Here is a 21,434-nt window from a genome sequence, read left to right on the forward strand (position 1 = left end):
TCCCAACACAAACATTCCAGGCTCACTAAGCAAACCCAGCTGCCTTGCTGCTGCCATGGGCCCCAAACCAGTGCCTCACTGAGCACACCCACCCCACCAGCAGCCAGGGGACTGCCGCCTTCTTCTCGCCCTCCTGCCCCAGTGCTTCCCCCGGCCTCCCTTCCATTGCACACCCCACAGAGAGTTCGAGATCAGCTCCTCTTACCTGTTTGCATTTTCTAAGGTCTCCACTTTTTTCCAGAGTTCATTATTTTCTGTTGTGTATGTCTCGACCCTGTGGGAATAAAACCATGACCAGTTAGTTACACAGGTGGGACAGAGGAAGCAGATGCAGTCCCTTCCTCTCTTGTACTGAGAAAGCTCAGGCTCACTGGCCACATTCGTTGCCTGCACATGTGGTCCTTCAGCCAAATGTTCCATCGCCTCCAACCCCCCCTAAGGAGCATGGCAAAGGAACGGGGGGTGGGGGGAATAAATTCACACCTCTCCCACTGGGTCCAAAACCTGCCAGGCTAGGTGCCTTGTAGCAGAAACCAGGCAGCTCTGCACAAATTCTGGGCCAGCTCTCATTATGGGCACTTGAGGGCAGCAGAGAACCTGCAGGCTGCTCCCAGTGCTCCGGAGAAGAAAGGCATTGTGCTGCGCTTGGGACAGGGGAAGGGGAATACCCCCAGGGCAGGGACACAGCCTGGTGATGTTGGGCTTTCCCGGGCTACCTCCAAACCAAGCGTTCCGTGCAAAAACCGGGCTTCCAGCAAAAGTGTCGTGCTGAATGGTGAAGGGCCCAAGCACAGATGTTGACAAACCAGCTCATGCAGAAAGCCAAGCTAACCAAAGACTTGATACATTAAAAAAATAAAAATAAAAAGCCTTCATCGAATGTTCCTTTTGGTTCACATTTAAACCTGGCATTGCTTGAAAGCCATCTGTCCCAGCAATGCACTAGCGTAACAAGGCACTGAGTACATACACGTCTGGGGAAAAGGCCCCAGCACAGATTGATTGCTATGGCCCTGCTACTTGAGCAAGGGGAGCACCTCCCCAGCCCCAGCCTGAGGGATTTGGGTGTCTGTGTGGGATGCTAGCTGGAGGTGACATGCTGCGATGCCTGGACTCGTGCATGAACACTGAGGTACTTCTTGTGAAAGGGAATGAAAATTTGAAGGGGCCTTGAGTCATCTGTTTTCATTTAGAATTTCTGCACACTTAAACAAGATAAACAAACAGCAGCAGGAGGAAGAGTTAATTAAGATCGGGTTTGGGGGATTTTTTTTTCCATTTTGCTGATCTCAGGTGGTGTTAATAACAGGGAAAGAGATGGTATTTAAACAGAAATGTGAACTTGCAGCTGGATCCCAGCAGTCTGCTTTGCCTGTGAATGCCCATTGGGAATACTAGTGCAGAGAGGACTACAGGATCAGGACTTCAGGAGTTATTTTCAACCCTCATTGACATATGCCATTGTTATGTGATGTCACCTTAGGCTTATGCCTGTCATATATGCAGGACCTGTGGGTTATAAGGAAAAAAACAAAGCTTGTGCACAAAAAGGGAGAATAGAAGGGAAAAGGGTGTGGTTAATAATGGTGCAAGGTTTTCCTTGTTATCAAATGCTTGTGTGTCCCCTTCATGGGGAATAGGGGAAAAGCTGTATTCAGTACCCTAGGAAGGCATACTCATGGGACTGACAGAATAGGAGCAATTCTAGTGGGGAAACATAACTCTTATCCCAAATCCCACCTTGTGGGCAGCCAAAATGGCCCGTGTTCTGCAGAGGACCAGCCAAACTAAGCAGCTGGAAACACTAGATTTCTAGAGCATTCTCCATCCTGTGAGAGGATTTCTAGGAGGGAGGGGAGTAGGGGCAAGATCCCAAACCAAACTTCTGTGCAGCCAGTCTTGCAAGGAATTGTACTTTTTGAGCAAGTCAGTAGTTTTCTGAGTTGAAAGTATGCTTCTTTTTTTACAATCCCACTGCAAGTCCAGTGACTGCTGAATACTTCCCACTGTCAAATAGGTCACTCCAGGGCAGGGGTGGGTACTGAGTCTCACAGGGAGACAATGGAAATCCCTGATGCTCCTCTGGCATTTTAAACTTCACCATCTTGGTAAGGAGAGGTTCAAAGACCCAACTGATGCCACAGTGTCACTGCTGGGTGGAGCACATGTGACCATCCTTACACCATACTGGGAGTAACAGGAGAGACCCCTGATCCTGGTTCAGTCATCTTTGAGCTCAGGTGCTGTGGGGAAGAATAACTACATATGTATGGGACCACGTGGGCTATCAGAGCCAAAAGCACTAGAAAGAGAAGCTGTGAAGGGACAGGGCTCCATTGTCAAAGGTAACAGAGAGAAGAAGAAACTTACTTTTTCTCTAGACATTCCACATATTCCTTCTTCTTTCTGCGACTCTCCTGAGCAGAGATCTGTGAGAAGGGCAGCCGTCAGATAAGAGTCAGTACCATAAGCATCTAGACATGTCTTTATGACCTCCTCATCTTGTCTGCTCTCTGCACACACAGTGCCCTCAGGTAAATGGAGAAGTCACCTTCCAGTCTGCCATTTCTCCTGGTCTCCAGGCCAAAACTGGGAGGAATGGATGCTGCAGACATGCAGACTTATTTGGCCTGTAGACCACAAATATTTGTTGCAGTGTGCCTGACCCCCCCTTGCTGCTGAGAGCATCTTTTGGGTTGCTCTGAACTCCTCTGACTCACACAGTACATGCTGTGGCCATCTGGGCAGATTCTGCCCCAGACCACTTCTGAGTCACCGGGTGACTAATTCATGGTCTCATTGTTTCTCCCACAAGATGCTTTCCAATCAGGCAAAAGTCTGATAGCTTCTGCCTGGCTAACAAGCTCTGTGCTTCACTCATGTCCTACACCATGCTGTGGTTCTTGTTTCCCTGCCCCCACAGCAAGGCCTGACCAGGACGGTTGGTCAGATGCCTTAGTTTGTGGGCCCCATCACAGGCCATGCACTCACAGGAGATGGGCTAGAAGCCACGCTCTCCAGCTATGGCTGGATGAACAGAATGCATACAGATAACCCACAGCACCATTTGTGTGGGCTGGGAGGCTTCTGCCAGTGCATCAAAGACAGTACCCCACCTCTTCTGAGCTGCACTGGCTCAGAACTATAGTGCTGGTCAGCTGAGGCTCTGGAATCATGGGAACAGCATGGTTTGTTTGTTTTTTGCAGTCACCTTGTTCTTTATTTTCCTCCTGACCCTCTTCAGTGCTTTCTCCTCTGCTTTGGTGAGGGGCAGCTTGGTAGGAATGGGGTAGCCTTCAGCAATCAAGGTGCGTTTCTCCTCTTCAGTCAAGAGCAGTGGGCCAGAGGTCCCTTGTAATTTCTGGAACACACAGAGAGCAGCTGTCAGCAACAGCAAGGGATCCTACCCCTTATCAATGACCGAATCCCCACCACAAGCCTCAGAAAGCTTCCAGTCCCCTTTGAGAACCAAGGAGCCCTGCATCTTCATGACATCCTCTTGCTTCCTTACATGTGGTGCTGTGAGGAGAGGTGAGGAGGAGATGGCAGTAGAAGAGCGAGCAGCAGGTCGGGCTGGGCTGGAGGGAGGCAGGGATCGAGGGCTCTGGGACCCGTCACTGTCACTGCCATGGCTGCTGGGCGGAGTTGGAGGCATCTGCACCAGATCATCTACTGAGAAATAAGGATACCAAGTCAATGGCTGTCATGTCAGCCTGTTGGGACAGGCATAGATGCCAAGTAGCAACAGGAAAAGGCACTGCCATAAAACAGACTGAAAGAAGAAAGTGACAAGTCTCACAAGATGGGATATGTCTAAGAGCAAGGCTGGAGTGAGCTTTGTCCAAGACAGAGATGAGGCTGACCTCAAATGTGCAAAACTAGGAACTGCAGGAGTCAGAGAACTGGCGGGGGGTTTGCCAAGACACCGGTGGTATTTACAAAGCAATAAGATTACCTGGTGTCAACCAAAATGGGGTATAAAGCCGTTGATGTTTTGCTCCATAGCCTGTTCACATGTGCGGGAAGCTCTGTAGAAGAGCTCTTCTAAAATCATCATAGGGCTCACACATCTGACAGCACACTTGTTCAAAAGCAATTCTGGTTACTCAGCTGGTTGCCAAATGCTTGAAAACTGTCCCCGCCTTGTACTGGAGAGTCCTGGGGGCCTTCATGGAAGTGAGAATGTCCCTAAGAGTCTCTCTGAGGTAAAGTGGAAGTTCCCATAGAGCTTTCATTTGTGCATCGGTGGATTTTCAGATACTCGTTTTTTTTTTTTCAAATTAAACTGGATCCTGGATTTCCTGACTTTCAAATGGTTGTTTTTGGATAACGCTACAGTCCCTCTGAGGACTTTAAAGGAAGTCTTGCATGTCTCCAACTCTGTGGTTGCCTGTTTTCCCTGGGAGACCCTGTCTGAACAATTATGTGTGTGACTGTTGGTCCGGATGCTGATCTGAGTTGAAAGCGTACAATGCCCCACTCATCTACTGGTCTGTACCCCAGTACTATCTTGTATTTATGGCTCTGCTCTCAAATAATGATATTAATAGTAATGATCCGTATCTGAGTAATTTAGAGGGATGTACGTTTACCAGCAAATTCTGCCTTTTTACCTGCAGGTACATTTAGAAACTGGTTCACTTCTTTGGGTTCAGCTTTGATCACAGGTGCTGGAGTCATTTCAATGGGAGTCTGTGGAAAAGAAGCAGAAAGAGTTCTTGGATCCTGTGACATCCCTTGCCCAGAGTGCTCCCACCAGTGCTGCTCACAGCCACTGCTCACCACTCCGTATTCCACCTCATATCACAGCTCTGCCCCCAGACAGCCTTTCACTACACACAACAACAACCAGGAGTTCAAACGTAGTCCCTGAAGTTTGTGTCACTGGGCAGACGGAGTGTAAACACATGTTTGCAGGAGAATCGGCAGTGGCAGATGGATATACTGTGAAGCAGTGCATTGAGTACCTCCAAAAGGGAGATGACTTTCATCCTTGGCAATACTTCCCTTGCTAGACACAGACAATGCAATATAAACCAACCTCTGTGTTACCATGGGAAGGCCCTCTTTGATCTGGCTTTATTAGAAATGGGAGTATAGATGTTGTGCAGAAAAAGAAAACAGAACAAAACCCCATCCTGCTCACATGATTTTCACCAGGACCACTGGGCAGCTGTTTCCAATTGGAGAGGATTGGGAGTTAAATAAAGAGTACTTTTCTTCCATCTGGGCTGTGCTGCCCCTCAGCTCCCTGGCTTACCAGCCCCCAGGCCACCACAGGCTGGGGAAGTTTTTACACTGAACAGACACATTGCAAACTCCTCCAGACTGTAAACACAGCTGAGAGAGCACCATGGTATGGCTGCTGAGCACACACAGCAGAGCTTCGAGGGCACAGCAAGTTCAAGCTTTGTAAATAGTAGAGGAAGTTTGTGCACAGTTTTGGCTGGAAGTACCCATTTGTTTTGGATGGCTGTTTAAGTGGGAAGATGCTCAGCATGAGTGAATAAAGGAAGTGAACTCCAGGGAACTCCTGTTATCTTCTGAGCTGCTACATGATAGCTGAGATCTATGTGAGACTGGTCGAACCTTCCTGTCCATCATGGCTGGACTCAGGGACAGCCAAACCGAGCCCCCAGCTCCCTCCCACATGCTAGTGGCATAAGTGAGCCTCCTTCAGACAAACAGACTTTTTAAGAACTTAGATATGACCAACAGACTTGGCCTCTTGTTCCCTAGAAATAATAGTTCCCATTGCCTCATAGGAAAATGCAAGGAGGAGCTGGACTGGGGCTTCCATTTCCAGTAAGCAACTGAGAAAAGTAAAAGGCCATATGATAAGTCCAAGGCCGTGAAAAAGACAGTGGCAGGGCAGGGGTCTGTACTCAAGAGTAATGGGGTCATTGGCATAACATTAACTGACACAGTTCTCTGAGAAAAATGTAATCCCAAGTCAATGAAAATAAGCAAAATAGTGGCTACAGAAATACTGGCAGATTGGATGTGAGAGGCCTCCAACATGTGCAAGCTTAAAAGCCTCTGGGTTTTGTGCCAAGGAAATACGCTTGTATTTAACCCAGATTGTAAAACCTCCTGTGCCAGAGAAAACCTTCCTCCCATCACTTTCTCTGGAAGGATAAGCCGTTCTGCAGCTTCACTGCAGGAATCAAGAGGACAATTCTAGCTAGCCTAAGGTTTGGTGCTATTCTGACTGCTATTTCAAGAGGGGAAGGATAAATAATGCAGTACTTGGGCTTTGCATCACCTTCCTCTGTCTGTCCAGCAGCTTAATCACCTAGCAGGACCATGCAGTCACACAGCTGGGTACACGTCACAGTAGTGCTGCTGTGTGAGAGCCCGAGTTCCCGATGGACCTTTGATGGGCTCACCTCCTCGGGGACTGGCAGTCTCTGCAGAGGGTTGAGGTTCAGCACAGGTCTGGAGCTGGCAGCCAGCTGGGACTCAGGCGGGTCTAGAGCCAGGTTCTGTTCCTGCTTCACCATGATGGAGCAGAGCTTGGGCCCCAGAGACCACACTCCGTTCTCCAGCTCTGAAACATGTACAACGTGAGAGTCAAACTATAGTAAGAACAGGACAAAAAAAAATCCATGCAGACAGCTTCCCCCCATCTGGGGAGGCTGTCTTTCCAAGTTTAGCACTGTCACCACACAAGCATGTGCAGGCCCACAACAGAGGGAACAAAAGGGAACAAACCCCCAGTGTGCAGAGAGCAGACAGGACAGAGCTAGAGGGATCGTGTCTCTGCTCTGCTCTGCTCTCCCTGTGCAGCCAATGTGCTCAAAGACAGCTGCGGGGTTTCTTCCCTCACTGATGTCTCAGTCTCATTCTCTGCAGTTTATTTATACTTAGAACTCAGTGTAAGGAGGATGCTGGGCTGGGCTCCTCAGGCAGCACGGCCAGCATGACAGAGCTCCCAGGTGTGTTACCAAGTATAGCACTGCATCTGTGCTAGAGAGGCAGCAAGCATGAAGGCAGTAAGAAGCTGCTGGGGGTCCATACATGCTCTTTGGCCTCCTGCTGACTCTGTGTCGAGTACCACAGCTTGGCCACAGGACAGGAGGAGATGATGGGAAGAAGCTTGGTGTGGCACTCTGCTCGTGGGGCTGCTGTCCTTAGTCTTACCTCTGCCACCCTGCATTGCTTGGGGGCTACTGTGTGCTGCTGTGCCAAGCTGCCACTGCTGACAGTGGCAGGAGCAGCAGCAAGGATATGGAGGTGACTGAAGAGTGCTGAATGGAGCTGTGTGGGGACGCTCGTTCAGACCCTGCCTGCTCTGTACCACGCATGTGGTGTAAGCCAGACTCACCTCTGGAAGCAGAGATCCCAGGAGTGGTATAGCTCACATGGGGGGAAAAAGTTGCCAGGCAAGACAGCAGCCTGGGCTCTGCTTTGATGCTTTAGGCCCCTTATTGCTCTTCAAACACTTCAGCCTGCCAAAAAGTTAGTCCGAGCTGGCCTGAAGCCTGCATCCTCTTCTCTAATCCTCATCCCTTCCCCTTTTTATCTGACAAACAGAAACTCATTTATCTTGACAAAGGACAGACTATTTCTAAGTATGTCACCAGACAGTACCCCAGTTGGCTCGATGTAAGGCAACATTCAGGCTCACTCTCCGACCCCTGCACCTCTCTGTCTGCATACAGCACTCCCAGAGCCAGGGGGGTGGCCCAGCTGTTTGCTGCCCAAAGCAGCTCTGTACTGCAGCCTCAGTCCAGAAGATGTCCTGGCAGGAGGAGAGGAGGAGAAAGGCCCTTCTCAGCTCCAAAAAAATCTGTGCAAAGAAGGGCATGAAAGAGCAACTGGTCACGAGGGAGCTGCCATATGAACCAAAGTTAAAGGCACCGTAAAGTCATCTTCACCCAACTCAGGTTCTGTTGTCCTCAGGAGAGGAAAGGGTGGAACCATGAGACACGGTAGTCTCAAAGTTTGGGCAGAAATTACATCAGCTAACAGTGTCGCCTTTGCCTGTGGTATGTCATCTTCCTGTCTTTGGCTTGGCACCCCATATTTTGCTGCCTGGAGAAGTCTTTCTAGCTGAGGCCCATTCTTTCCAGCTCTCTGAGTGGCTGGAAATCTTCAAGTACAGATACAAGATGCTTTGGCTACTCCATGTGTATATCAGCTCAGCATTCTCCTCCCAGTGCTGCTGGATCACTTCCTGGAGCTTCCATAACGTCGCAGGGCCAGCATCATCGAGGAGTGCCTCAGGCAGGGGTGCACTGCACAGCTGTGACAACTAAGAGGCTGCTGAGCAGACACAGACTGAATTGCATTGTCTCTGACCTGTTAAGGACACCAAGCCCACAGTTGGTAATGAAGTCCCAGTTGCCCCTGGTATGCAAGCAAGCCCTTTCTTATGGTAGAATGCAAGGTGTTACACAGCCACAAGTATTTGCAGATGGAGAACTTGGACTAACTGCCTCTGCCTAACCACAGCTTGTTACAGAGCTGAGAGATCTTGAGAGATGTTCTGTGTCCCAACTCTAGACAAGTTCAGCTAAACCTGTGTCAGGCATGACAGAAGATGGTATGATTTAATCTCATCTCTCTGCAAAGCGATTAACAGTGCATGGCGTTCCCCATTAAATCTCTTCCAGGGTTTCTCTATACCCACAATAGAAAGTTTTGCCTACTGGCTAATCTGAAGTTCTTCTGCTGTGATTTTAGGCCTCACTCTCCTCATCCTTCCTTTCTGCTGCAGAACTCTATGCTTCTCTTTTTCTCAGAGGTACAAGGCACCCTCCATCTGGGAGGCCTGCTGCTGAAGCCAGTTATCAGGCAAGGGAGAGCAGACCACCAACAGTTTTCCGCATTAAGGCTTCACTCAGCAAGAGAGCAACCCCCAGTGCTGTCAGTCCAGACAGTTTGAGGAGCAGACACCCAAATTACTATACATGTTGTCCTCCCATTTCCTGTCTATGTTCTGACCCAGCTCTGTTTCCCACCCTTGGAGATTCATCTGGGGAATGATTGGGTTACAGACTCACAAACACATAAGCCATGAGAGGGTCAATGACGGACTGAGAAGGAGGCCTTTTGTGTGGACACATCCATGTTTTGCTGCATGAGGGGACATTTCAGAGGCATGTCCAGTATGTAACCACTGCAGAATCCACTGTATGTTGAGGGATGCCAAGAATCTCATGCTCTGCTGTGGGTCCTCTGTACATGATGGGAAGAAGTATGGCTGTGAGATGTCTATAGCTGCCCTGGGTTGGAGAGGTGGTAAGTCAGAGAGCACCAGGGAAGCAGGACCTGGACAGGAATGCAATCACTAGCCTTGAGGCTGGTTCTGCACCCACTGTTGTGCACGATCCTGGCTCCCCTTGCTCCTGGCATCAAATCACACCCTGCAAAATGGAGGGCTCATACTGAGAACTGAAGCAGCCGGTCTGTGTGTGCAAACCATCTGGAAAGCAGACTCCACGGATAAACAGGGTCACAACGCACCCAGCGGCTTGTCCTGGCTGACTCGTGTTAGTGGGAACCATGTGGGAAGGGGCAGGATTTGGAAGTGCTGAAGATCTGCAGAAAAGCTGGGAGAAAGTTGATAAGCAGCAAGCCTCAGCCAGCTCCAAGCCTAGACAGAGTCCGGGCGTTCCTAAGGAGCTCTGCAGACCAAGCAGTTCTTGGTTAATGTTAAAGAAAAGCCACTCCTGGTAATTAATTTGAAGTGAATGTCTAAAAGGATTGAGACTGGATGGAGCTGTGCCAAAAGGACTGCACAGTGTTACAAATACTGGACCTGACTCAGAGCTACACTAGAATATGACTCACATCCCATTACAAGCCAAGATAGCCCTGGAAAGATGGGCTGAATTATTCCACTGCAGGACTTGTGGCATAGATACCCTTATACTTGCCACACTAATATTAGACCTTACTCCCAGCAAAGAGCTAGTCTGCACCTTCAGAGAGCAAAAGCCAGATCCATCTCAGCCTATCCTGGGTAACGTACTCCACACTGAACCAGCCTCTGCCCAAGGAGGAATGCTGCACTGCATTCAGGAGACTCGCAGACTCGCCTTGGAGAGAATGCAACTGAAGCAGGGATATGTCCAGATGCAGAGGAGAAGAGAAGTGACAAGTCCCCTAGAGCTGAGTAGCTTCATGTAGCCAGGCTTCAGGGGGTGTTTCACTGCATTTCACAACTCATGCTTTTTGCTTCTCTCATTCCCAAGGTGCACCCTCCTTGTGTTCATTTGCAGAGACAAAATAACCATGTGTTTGTGCACTTTTGCTGGTTTCTTTGTTCTTAGTTGCCTGATTGACTATTTGGAATGACTGCCCTCCAAGACTATGCTGGGGTTAAAGATGGGAAAAAAGAACTGTGCAAATGGAAAGCTTTTTGATATTAAGACAGCGCTTGCTTGGCTCGGGTTGCTTGGGATCCTCTCCCACATACTTTCCTAAGGGGCTCCTAGAGAACATGGTAGCAATGGCTGCAGTTTTGCAGGGACCAAAGAGGCAGTGAAGGCCAGTTCCACTTCTCCTGCCTTTGTACGACAGAGCTGGGATCCTTCCTGGCCATGATAGGGAAGCCTCTGTCTCGGGTCTCACTCTCACTTAAAGGAATGGCTTTCTTCTGTGTATACTGAGCCTGTGCCACTGCTTTTTCAGGCAGCCTGGTTGTCCATCAGCTGTTGGGACACCCACACAGTGCCGCAAATTACAGGACTCTCTGCAAGGATGGCTCTAAAAATATCCAGCCATCATAAATTATCCTGAAATGAATTGTTTTAAAAATAGATTTTGAAATGACTGTTCCTCTCTGTCTCCTGCAAAAAGATCTGCTGGTAAAGAAGCCACTTAGCTTTCCACATGTACCAGCACTGGCTGCAGCCAGAGACTCATGCTTCCTATATTCAAGCCAAAACCCTGTTGACGGATGCCAAAACAGACCTGGATCTAGGGCATCCACACCCAGGCTTACAGGGTCCTAAAAAGTCTTTTGCCCATTGCTTGCCAGAAGCTGGCAGCACACAGAACCACAGCCAATTATTATCCTCATAAATAACAGTTAGCCCGGCAAAGGAGCAATGTGATTGTCAGAGCACAAACTGAAGGAAAAAATGTGGGCTGTATTTAACAATGGCAGATCAAATTCTTCCCTGGATTAGTCATGCGCAAGCTCAAGGATTAGCCAGTTTGTCCTTATATGCGGAAGACAGCCAGAGCCACTTCCAACAGATGTGTCTGACTCCGTGCAGTGTGCATGTCTCATGCTCACCGTTAGCATTATCTTCAGTCTTGACAGGCATGAGGGGACTCTGGGGAGCAGAGTCTCCGCTGAGGGAGTAGCTGTGCTCTGCCTGGATGCCTGGAGTGGGTGGGTCCAGGTCCATGTCCAGCAGCGGGTTCTTTTCAGCCAGAACTGGGTCATCGAAGAAACTGCTGAAGAGATCGTTGGAGAAATCCTCCATGTTGTCGGAGAAGTGATCCAGGTTCTCAGAGAAATGCTGAGGAAAAACCAAGGGAGACAGAGTATTAGTGTCGACTCCAAGAGCGATCTGAGCTTTCTCCTGTGCTTACAGCCAAGCCTCAGCAAAAACACTTTCTGAATGCGAAAGAGCAGTTGCTATCCCTTCCTTGCATCAGTTTGATAGAAACACCAGGAATTTAGACAGAAAAATATGAGGTGCTTTATGGCTTCTCTGCCTATTTATCTATACTGTGAACACTCATGAAACTCTTCTGTATTCTCACATCTCCTCCTTCCTCTATGGGTACCTATCTTCAGCTTCCCAGCATCATCTCACTATGACATCTAGCCAAGCAGAGCACAAGGCAAGAAATCCCTGTGATGATAAACAGTAAGTGTGGCAGAAAATCATGGTCTTCAATACCTGTCTGTGGTGACAGACACTTTCTCGTGAGCTCTACCAGCAGCAATAGGCACTCTGATGCCCCGGAGAACATCAAACCAGCTGCTGATTTCTATCAGAGAAAAAAAATCAATTGGATCAACATAACAGGAAGGCCCCCTGTTATATTTAATTTCCTCTGGGATTTCACAGCCCCTCTGCAGACCATATGAAGCTGTTCTCCAGCCAGATAATGACTGTGAAATTCTGCTCCCCGATGAAGTTTAAACACTACAGATGGGCTATTTACAACAAACAATCATGCCACTAATCATTCCAGTAACAGCCAGTAAATCTGTCTGGTGCAGTTGGGGAGCTGGGCTCATGATGCCACAGGGAACCTGCTTCTTTTGAGGCTCTATTCAGAAGTCAGATTGCTAACTTTTCCATTTGCTAAAACAAAGCACTGGTTGAGCAGGGAGAAAAATGATGATTGCCAAACACCAGCTGAAAAATTATCCCATTCACTGGCAAATTGATGCTTTTGGCTCAAGGAGAGGAAAGAAAAGACAGATACATTCAAGTGACTATATTACACTGATGGAACTGTGTAACTTAAATGAACTGGAGAGAACTCAGCCGAGTCAGACTGCCCCCACCCGCCCAACTGTAAAAGCATCTGGGTGGGTAGAAGAGCATTGAAAGCACCATATTGAAATACCAAGAGCAAAAGGGTATGGACAGGAGAGGGTGGGAGAGAGCACACAGATCCTAGAGCAGAGGCATGAATGCCAGTGAAAATTTTGGTGGGAGAGCCAGTTCCTAGAGGAGCAGGGGGTGCGTATGCAGTTCTTTCCCCACCTGCAGGACTGAGGAAGGAGTTGGCCAGAGGACCCCGGATGCTGGAACCTGCAGGTTCCTGTTCCTTCAGGAAGGTATATTTGCTTTACCTGTGCACAATATCATTCTGTCAACATTACTTGGGCTGCCCGAGAGTAGGGCGAGGCTGGGGAATGAAGTAGGCTCCAGGTGAGCAGACCGACACTTCCCACCAGGTGGGGGAGGGAAGCAGTAAGCTGCTGCAGTTTCCAACACAAAGTGCCCTTCACCTTCCAACATCATCCCTCAGCCACTCAACTTAAAAATCAAGTGCACACAGAGCATGCAGGAAGTGGGGGGGATTCCCTGCTGCCTGTATTCTGCCTGACACAAGGTTTCTCCTCCAGTGAGGAGGCCCTCCCAGGGAAGTCTGGGATGAAGATTTCTCCACTTCTTCCCATACCAGCAGCATGTCGATGAGGCAGCTACTCAGCCATTTTCAAGCTGCCTAGAAGTATTTCTGCACTTGAACCAAGTGACAGCAAACACCTCCCATCTGCGCTGTTCTTCTAAGGGAGCTGAGTCAGCAGATGGAATTGGGTTATCTAAAAAGCTCTGGAAAGCCATGTTTTGTCCTGTCCTACAACACAGAGGGGTAAGAGAGTTTGGAGTCCTGAGCATTAACCCCAGAGAGTGCCTGCTCATGTAACAGCTGTTCTTTGTCTTACTTTCTCCAAACAACACAAGCAAACAGGATATGAACACGATAGCTTTATGGTAAGGGTGAGAATGTAACCAATCACAGAAAAGTAAAGGGATTCAGAGTTTTGGCTGCCAGTGTATCTCTAGAGCACACAGAGCCGGGATCTGACACGAGGCATCCAAATTGTACATGTACAGCCACAGCCATAGAAACTAGAATGAACATGTAACTCAAAGAGGAGCAGGAATGGATGGGCAGCTGCAGGAAGAATTGTCTGTGACTGCCACATACTTCAAATTTCTTTCACAACCTTACATTAAAAAGGTGGGGCTGAAGACAGCCAGGGAGAAGATGCGGTTATGCATTAGTTCCACTCACTATTTTTTGGACCCACGCTTAAAACAAAGATTTATTGGTCAGCCAACAGTCTTCCCATTGTAGGACAAACCTACCCGGAGGGAAGAGGAGAAGGTATGCCTCTGGGTTTACTTTGAAACCCCAGCTGTGACTAAGGGGTGAGATGTCAGTTATGAGTGCATGGAGCTGAGCATCAGAGCTTTAACACAGGCACTGATACTGGCAGAAGTCATTGTGTATTTCAGATTTTGCTTTTAGACACCACTCAGGCTGTCTGAGGATCTGCCTGCTTGGAAGTGAGGATAAAGAAGCAGCACTCTGCTTCCAGAGATGCAGGAGCTCAGCTCTACCAGAGCCCATTCTCTCCCAGGAGACAGACGCAAAAGTAGCACCTTCTCATCTCTCATCAACTGTACATTTACCAGCCCAGCATCTCTGAGTGGGATGGTGGAGAGAAGGCAGCTGATCTTAAGGGGGCTAGCTAGCATAGGAGACGGTTAGCAACTATGGTTATTACCAAAGGTGGCACCAGGGATTAGACAGAAAGAGCATCCACAGAGCTGGAGATTACTTTTATTCAGAGAAGAAAGCAAAAGGCAAAAGAAAGTAGAAGAAGGAAGGGCAAAGCAAATAATGACATGGCTTTGTAGCCACCTAAATCAACAACAGAAAAAGCAAGAAGCTAAACCACCAAGTCCTGAGGAGACTGCTGTGCCTCTTTCACGGGCTTTGTTCTTCCCGAATGCCACAGGCAGAGTTGTGAGCTTTAGGATAGGTAACAATGTAGTTAGTAACAATGACTGGTAACAATATCTGTAGATGCAGCCAAATGAGAAGACAAGAAAGTATCTTCTCCAGATCCGACAGAGATGGACCTAGTGAAGCAGAGCGCAAAGCTTATTTCGAACAGATGCCATCAAAATCGCTGCTAGTTAGCCCAGATCACCCCTACCAGCCTGGAATATGCAAACTCTGTGCCACCCAGCCTCAGTGGGAGAGCTATACTTACCTGGTAAAAAACAGAGAAGTCTTCAGCCACCCTTTTCCTTAACACATGTGAGAGAGAAGGCTCTGGGTAACTGCGGGTCCCAGGGGACGGTGTCTCAGGGCCGTGTGGATCGCAACAGAGCATGGCAGCCAGTGCTGCCAGTTTCTGAGTGATAACAGAAGCAGGCCGATCACCCAACCAAACAGTAGCTTTATGAGGCTTTGAGCTGATAGGCCAATGGAGGTGCTGTATCTGCCCTTCCTTCCCACCTAGGCTGGAGCAAGCACAGCCAAAGGCCTGCATGTGCTGCCACTAAATGAAAGGACTGTGCTGGGCCTCAGAGAGACTTTTCCCAACACCACAGCAGAGTAGAAGCACATTAAGCATAAGGTCCAAGGTAAGAACGAGTGCACAGGTATTGGATGGGAAAGGTGGGATGTGCAGAGGTGCACAAGTAGAGCAGACTCTTCACCTCACACACTCTCCAAGGTCTAAACTCTCTTTAAGAGCATCTTCCAGCCAGCTCCTGCTCTTTAGGGAGCTGATGAAGTATCTCTAATTGTGACAATGAAGAAACCTGCAAGTCTGCTGAGATTCTCCTTTACGATTTCTCAAGTAGCTTTCATGGGTCTAGCTTGAGCAAGGAGAATCAGTCAACTGGGGAACATGATTCTTTACCATTCTGGGCCAGAGGGAGCAGGCGTGAAGTGTGCTGGGGGAAACGGCTTCCAGATGGGTTACAAAGCTCACAGCACAGTCTCATTTTGCATAATTCCCTCCTGCTATCTCCCCCTCCCTTTCACACCCTCCTTCCTTCTTCTAACTATGCTCCAAAGCCAAGAAATAGCACGAGATGTGTTTCCAAAGCTGTATTACCAGTGAGCGGTCAGGGAGGGGGCAGCCAAGGGACAGAAACGCAATGGCGAGGATGTGCTGGATTTCCTGATCCAAGACTGATTTCTAGCCACCCATCCCCCCACTGCAGCTCTGGGAGGGCGGGAAGGCAGTGCCCATGGGGAACAAAGTGGGGTGTGCAGGTACAGGGGTGGCAATGACCTCCTCATCTCCAGGCAGCCTGAAGCTGGTCTTGTGCCACAGGAGAATCTGCTCAGGCTGAGGCCACCTCAGCCACAGGGAGAGTGTGAATCTGTCAGCTGCTGGCTCCTTCTCTCTCTCACTCGTGGTGACCAACATAGGCACTGACTCTTCCAAACATATTTCCACCACATGTTTTCACCCTGACCTCATGCTTAGGGTTGTCTAAATAGCAAGTTGTGTGTGTGTGCGTGCACTTCTCATTTGAACACCCCTTCCTGCTGTACAGCAGTTATCCTGGGAGTTAATGTAAGGCATCCAGACATCCAAAAGCAAGCGCTCTATTTACCCCCTCCCAGAGCTAGAGTTAGACCTCCAGAGGGCCTCAGGAAAAGACCAAAGCACTAAGCTTATTCCACTGTCCAGCTGTGTGCATGGTACACCTTGAGGTGCTACTACCCAGTGGCTCCACACAGCTGAGAAGGGAATCTTTTCCTCTCCTTGCATCCACTTCTCCGCTGTGGTCACCTTGGATACATCTGTCCCTCCCTTTCCCTTTCACATATCCATCCTCTGACTGTTACTTTCCCCTCCCCACCTCCAGTGGAGCTGTTTGGAAACAGTCTCCCTCTAGGATCAGTTTAGTTCTCACAGCCTCCCTGCTCCCACTATGATGGTATAGCTCCAAGGAGAAAGCAGCAAGGGGCTAATCCAGCTGGGTGGGAGCCCAGGCCCAGGGGACGAAGGACCTTTGCAGGATGGAGGTTCTGCTCGTGCTGGCAGGCGGACCAGATGGGGAGGGGAATCTTCTGACTTTTCTCTTTTCTTTTTGAAAGTATTTTTCCTCTTTGCTTGCCAAGATAAATCTCCTGTCCCAGCTGTGACATCTGCATTTCCCTTCTCTGCTTTCACTAAGGAATGAAGCCCCCTGCACTCCAGCTTCACAGCCGAGGTTTCCTTTACATTCCAGGAAAGAAGAGCCCATACACTCCAGACAGTCCTTCTGCTTGCTTTAAAATGCAGTGAATTTTAGAGCTTATGAAAGTGAAGGTCTTGACAGCATTAACAGGGTCCATGCGGGACAGACAGCTGCTGTGCACACTTCATCTCACTGTCTAGTCAGTGCAACTGCACCCCATGGAGCACAAGTGATCAACCACTACCTCTTTGCTCTCTCCAACCCCTCTGGTGCCCCTCTGCCCTGACCTGTATGGTTGTTGGTGTCTCCTCTCACCCATCAGGGACCGCAGCTCACTGTTTCTCCACTCAAGCTCTTGGACAGAGCCCCTCATTCTGCCTGGGCAGTCTTGCTCCTTGCACCTCTGCATGACACTGGTGAAGCAATTCAGTCTGAACCATCTGCAAACTCCAGCACTATTTCCCTCCAGCAGCTGAGCCTCAGCCCCACTAGCAGTACTCCTCTGTCCTTCTCAGGTCCTAGGGAGCCCAAGGTGATGTTCAGCATCCCAGGCTTGGCCTGTGCAGCTAACCAGACGCCTCCCTGACACCCAGCCTCCAAGCGGCAGAGGGCTTGGCTCAGCTGGATCTGGAGCCAGGCCCAGAATTTATTGCCTTCTGTACAATAATGCAGAATGACAGGGAACGGAGAGTGGGAGGAGGGCTGCATCACTGAAAGCAGTGCAGGGGACCCGCTTCACCTTGACCAAGCTTGTGCCATCAGCTCCCTTCCCGCAGGGCACACGGCCCCTCAAAACAAAGGTGCTGTGAGCCGCTGCTCCTCGGCAGCACTCACAGCCGTGTCCCCAGCACATCTCAGAGTGCCTGCACAGCTCCTTGTGGAAACCTCCATCCACCGAACGCCTGTGCCAAGGGCCTGGATTTACAATTTCCAGCACTAGGCGCCACAAGACCTAGGAGAGACGAGAGGCTCAAGGCACAATCACAGGAAGGCGATGCAGGGAGCGGCGCCAACACGAGGCGCTCCCCCAGGCCCTGAAGCGAGGGAGCAGCCGGGATGCGGGCAGCCGAACTCCTCCCGGGCCCCGGCTGCCCGCGGCCGCCTCCCCGCCGCTCCGTGAGGCGAGGGGAGCCCAACGGCCGAGGGGGCGGCAGGTGCAGGGGGGCGAGCCCCACGCCCGCCTCACCGGCAGTTAACGGCCTCCGCCGCGCTCTTCCAGCGGCCGGCAGCGGCGGCAGCTCATTGGCCGGCGGCGCCGAGGCGGCGGCCAATGGGTGGCGGCTGCCAGGAGCGGGCGGCGGCGCGGCGGGCGGGAGGAGTGCAGGGTTAGGACGGAGCGGCCCGCGGCCCGCCGCGACCCGCAGCACTTCGCCTCGCCTCTCCTCGCCGGGCGGCCCTGCCCTGCCCGGCCCTGCCCTGCCCTGCCCTGCCCCTCCGTCCTGAGGGGGTGCCCGCCGCTGGGCCGCCCGCCGAGCATCCCGGCAGCGACCGGGGGATGAGATGGGGGAGCGCAGCCCCGCATCTTCCAGTCGCAGCTCCGTGAGGAGGCCCTGCTGGTGCCTGGAGCCGCCCTGAGGGAGTCAGCTGCCCCGCGGCTCTCTGCCGGCCCCGCGGCGGGAAGCAGGCGCTGGTTTGCCCGCTGCACGGGACTGCGGAGCCGGCAGAGACGGGAGCAGCTCTCCTCGCAGCAGCTGCACCCTGGAGATATGAGGAATGCCTCTGCCTTCCAGCTCGCTCGCGCTGCGTGTACAGTACAAATGCTGCGAACGGCCCAAATTTCCTTTGGCTTACAGCTCGCAGCCAGCTCGGGTGAAAAATAATTAGAGCAGGATTTAAACCATGCACAGAAGTGGCTACAGCTCCCTCAGGACGAGACGTTTACCTCAGCTGTTCTTAACTCTCACTTGGCAGAAGATGGGGTGCTATTTCTATGAGTCTGTCAGGTAAATACAAAGCTGGGGCTTTTTTGAGACCCAACGATACCTGCCTACTACAGAACAAGCAGCCCGGATTTTCGAGCCACCGTGGTGGCCTGTGTGCTGCACTCAAATGGGGCTGCTCTTCACTGGAAGGCAGTACTCCCTGGACAGGCTGTCCAGGGTCTGCTCCTCTTGGCTCCCTCCCAAAGAGACAGTGCTGAGAGAAAGAAGCTACATTGTCATCTCTGCCCCCAGGTCTCTGCCCCATTGCCTGACTGCCTGCAGCTTTACCCCTTGGTGTTGAGTGGGCAGCATCAGCTGAATGTACAGTAGGATCCTAAATGTACTCTACTGCACGGGGATGGGCCCAGCAGTCTTACAGCTGCTGCAGTGTGGGGAGGAGGGTGTTAATGTTAATTTTCACACCTAGCAAGGTGTGAAAATACAATCCATCATCTTTGGGAAGGCCCCGCTATACTATCCCAATTCTTCACCCAGATTTGCCCTTTGGAAAGCCCAAACACATATCCCTTCTCAGTGCCAGCAGAGCCAGAACACAACTGGGTTTGGGAGCCAAGCCCGTTGGCACGTAGCAACCCTGCACAACCTAGAAGTGCAGCTCAAGCCCCACTCTGCAAACCTAGAGGCAAAATTATCATGAGAAAGCCCACACATTTTTAATTGTGTGTGACAGCTCTGCCTGGACAGTTATAAGGAAAAAATCTAAATGTGCAGAAAAAATAGCAAACAGAAGGCTAGAACGTGCAAGAAGGCAAGAAGCAAGATAGGAAAAATACTGTGTGTAAGGCTATGCCACACTGTGGTAGGGCTCCATCTGGATTCCCCTCCTGGTCACAGAGGCTCAGAGAGCATCAGCTCAAACAAGCAGAGGTCCAGGAGGTCTGCACAGGAAGGATGGAGATGCTGAAGGACACCAGGAGGAATCTGAGTTTCAGGAGGGCCCGAAAGCAATTACCTTGCAGTGCCTGTTTGTGCCTTGCTATAGTTCTGACGGAGAGGAACACGTGGTACAATTAAAGGCAGTGGGCAGGGCAGGTGAAAGTAAATGCTGCTTTACTCTGTGCAATTCCAAACTGTACTGCTCTGCTGAGGGGAAGACGAGGTCACAGCATCCCAAAAGACACACAGTACAGCACAAATGAACAATGCAATTATAAATAAGTTGGAGAGGTACAATCACTCAAGCCAGTCACTAGTCAGGGGAATGGGGAAGTTTATTTTGTAACTGAAATTAACTTGAATAAACATCACTCCACCATTTCTCCCAACTTTCTTGGAAGTTTCTGGCCCTGTCCAGTACTGGGTTGGAGCCATGAGAGTTGGCAAATCTTTGCTCTTACACTGCTCTTCTCCTTCATGTTGTTATGGGCCTTTTTCTGAATCTTTCAAGAAAAGCAATGAGAGAAATGGGAAAAAGTGCCCTGAGAGGCAGAGGAAATCTTCTCTGGGAGATAACAGGAGCGGGAGGAGGAAGAATTTGTATTATCTTTACAATCAGCTTCATCTGTCTCATTGAAACTGTTTCACTTTAATACTCAGAGAATAAAATCAGAGATAATTCAGATGTCATCCCTTGTCAAGTCCCTCTAGGGCCATAAAGAAAACCCTTGGAAGAGGAAGATAGCAGTACTCTGTTCAGGTCCAAAAGCTGAGGCATGCAGCTAATACCAAACATTACTGGTGGCTTTCATTCCTCAGGACAATCACAGAGCAAGTAAATCTGGACCAGATGCTTTGTGAGAGGTGTTCATCCAAAATCTTGAGAGATTGAAAGCTGGGATCTTCAGTGGCAAAGCTGAAGAGCAGGGTTTTGCAACCAGCACGTTGAGCAGGATCCCACTGGCTGCTGTAGTGTTTGCTGTCTCTGAAGATGTGATACGCGCAGGCATCCTGGAGCTGGAGGAGCTCCGTGTGAGCTGGGGTGGGACAGGGGACTGTCTCCTGCTCTGTGTGCACGCGCATGGGAGACGTTCCTGCTTCTGGGCATCGGGACTGTTTTCAAAGCAATTCAGCTTGGAATGCGGATTTCTGACCTGCTGCCAATATTCCAGTGGAAAATCTGTGCCCTGAGCAGCAGATAGGAAATTAAACTTCAGCTTCAGTGCTGAGGGTATCATTTTCACCTCAGAGGTAGAGCTGCAAAAACAGGAATCTCCAGAGAATGGGGAAATCCTTCCTTCACCAGGAAGGGCAGTAGCACCTCTCAGGCCACTCCTCACTACTGGGGCAGGCTGCATTAAGTCTGTCCCTGAGGATAACGTAGGCGTTATTCAGTGAACAAGGAGTCAGAGCCCTACGTTCCAAAGATGAGGATGGAGATCTGACTGGTCAGAGACAATGCAGATGCTTCAGCCATGGGATGAAAATTAAGGCTGAAGGAGAAAGGCAGCCACTGCCAGCCCTCTCCCTGCAGGACTTCTCCATGACAAGGCCTAGCAGCTGAGCTCTCTGTAGCTGGTGAAAAGAAGTAGAAACTTGAAGATGCCTGGGAGCAGCACTCAAGTAAAGTCAGAAGCCTCTGGGAAGAAATGCTCTGAGTTCCTCTGAAGGCAGTAAATCTACTGTGCCCTGAAAACCTGTCCCGAAAACTCCCATATCTGGGGTCGAGTCAAGCATCTGCACTCTGGCACTGAAGTCTGCAGAAACTTGTGGATTTGGGAATCTGTTCCCTGAACACGTCTGGAGTGACAGAAGGAGCTGATCAGAGACTTCACAGGTTTTAGAGCCTGAAAGAAGCAGTCTGGTAATCAAATGCAGGTCCTTATACTGCTGAGTGCAGGAGCTATATTCATGCCTCTTGCTTCAAACTCATCTGTAACTGAGCTTCATAGAAAGAAACATCTACTCT

At 50.1% G+C, this 21,434-nt stretch overlaps 1 protein-coding gene across 6 annotated transcripts in view; it reads right to left on the reverse strand.

The window, feature by feature from the left end:
• CREB3L1 (cAMP responsive element binding protein 3 like 1) overlaps positions 1-21,434 on the reverse strand; it is a 42,336-nt gene that overhangs the window by 9,027 nt on the left and 11,875 nt on the right. Inside the window, exons 1-8 of one of the 6 annotated variants that reach the window (XM_021401329.1) lie at positions 17,386-17,721; positions 11,252-11,480; positions 6,390-6,550; positions 4,614-4,692; positions 3,512-3,672; positions 3,212-3,361; positions 2,371-2,429; positions 206-274 (exon numbers count right to left, since the gene is read on the reverse strand). In XM_021401329.1, the coding sequence (XP_021257004.1) occupies positions 206-274; positions 2,371-2,429; positions 3,212-3,361; positions 3,512-3,672; positions 4,614-4,692; positions 6,390-6,550; positions 11,252-11,480; positions 17,386-17,499 (1,022 nt within the window). In that variant the 5' untranslated portion in view covers positions 17,500-17,721. Of the gene's footprint in view, positions 1-205; positions 275-2,370; positions 2,430-3,211; positions 3,362-3,511; positions 3,673-4,613; positions 4,693-6,389; positions 6,551-11,251; positions 11,481-14,713; positions 16,918-17,385; positions 17,722-21,434 lie in introns of those variants that run through there. The other 5 variants (XM_021401327.1, XM_021401326.1, XM_021401325.1 and 2 more) reach the window with 5 other exon arrangements.

This window comes from Numida meleagris, chromosome 6 (genome assembly GCF_002078875.1).
Source record: "Numida meleagris isolate 19003 breed g44 Domestic line chromosome 6, NumMel1.0, whole genome shotgun sequence".
Taxonomy (NCBI): domain Eukaryota; kingdom Metazoa; phylum Chordata; class Aves; order Galliformes; family Numididae; genus Numida; species Numida meleagris.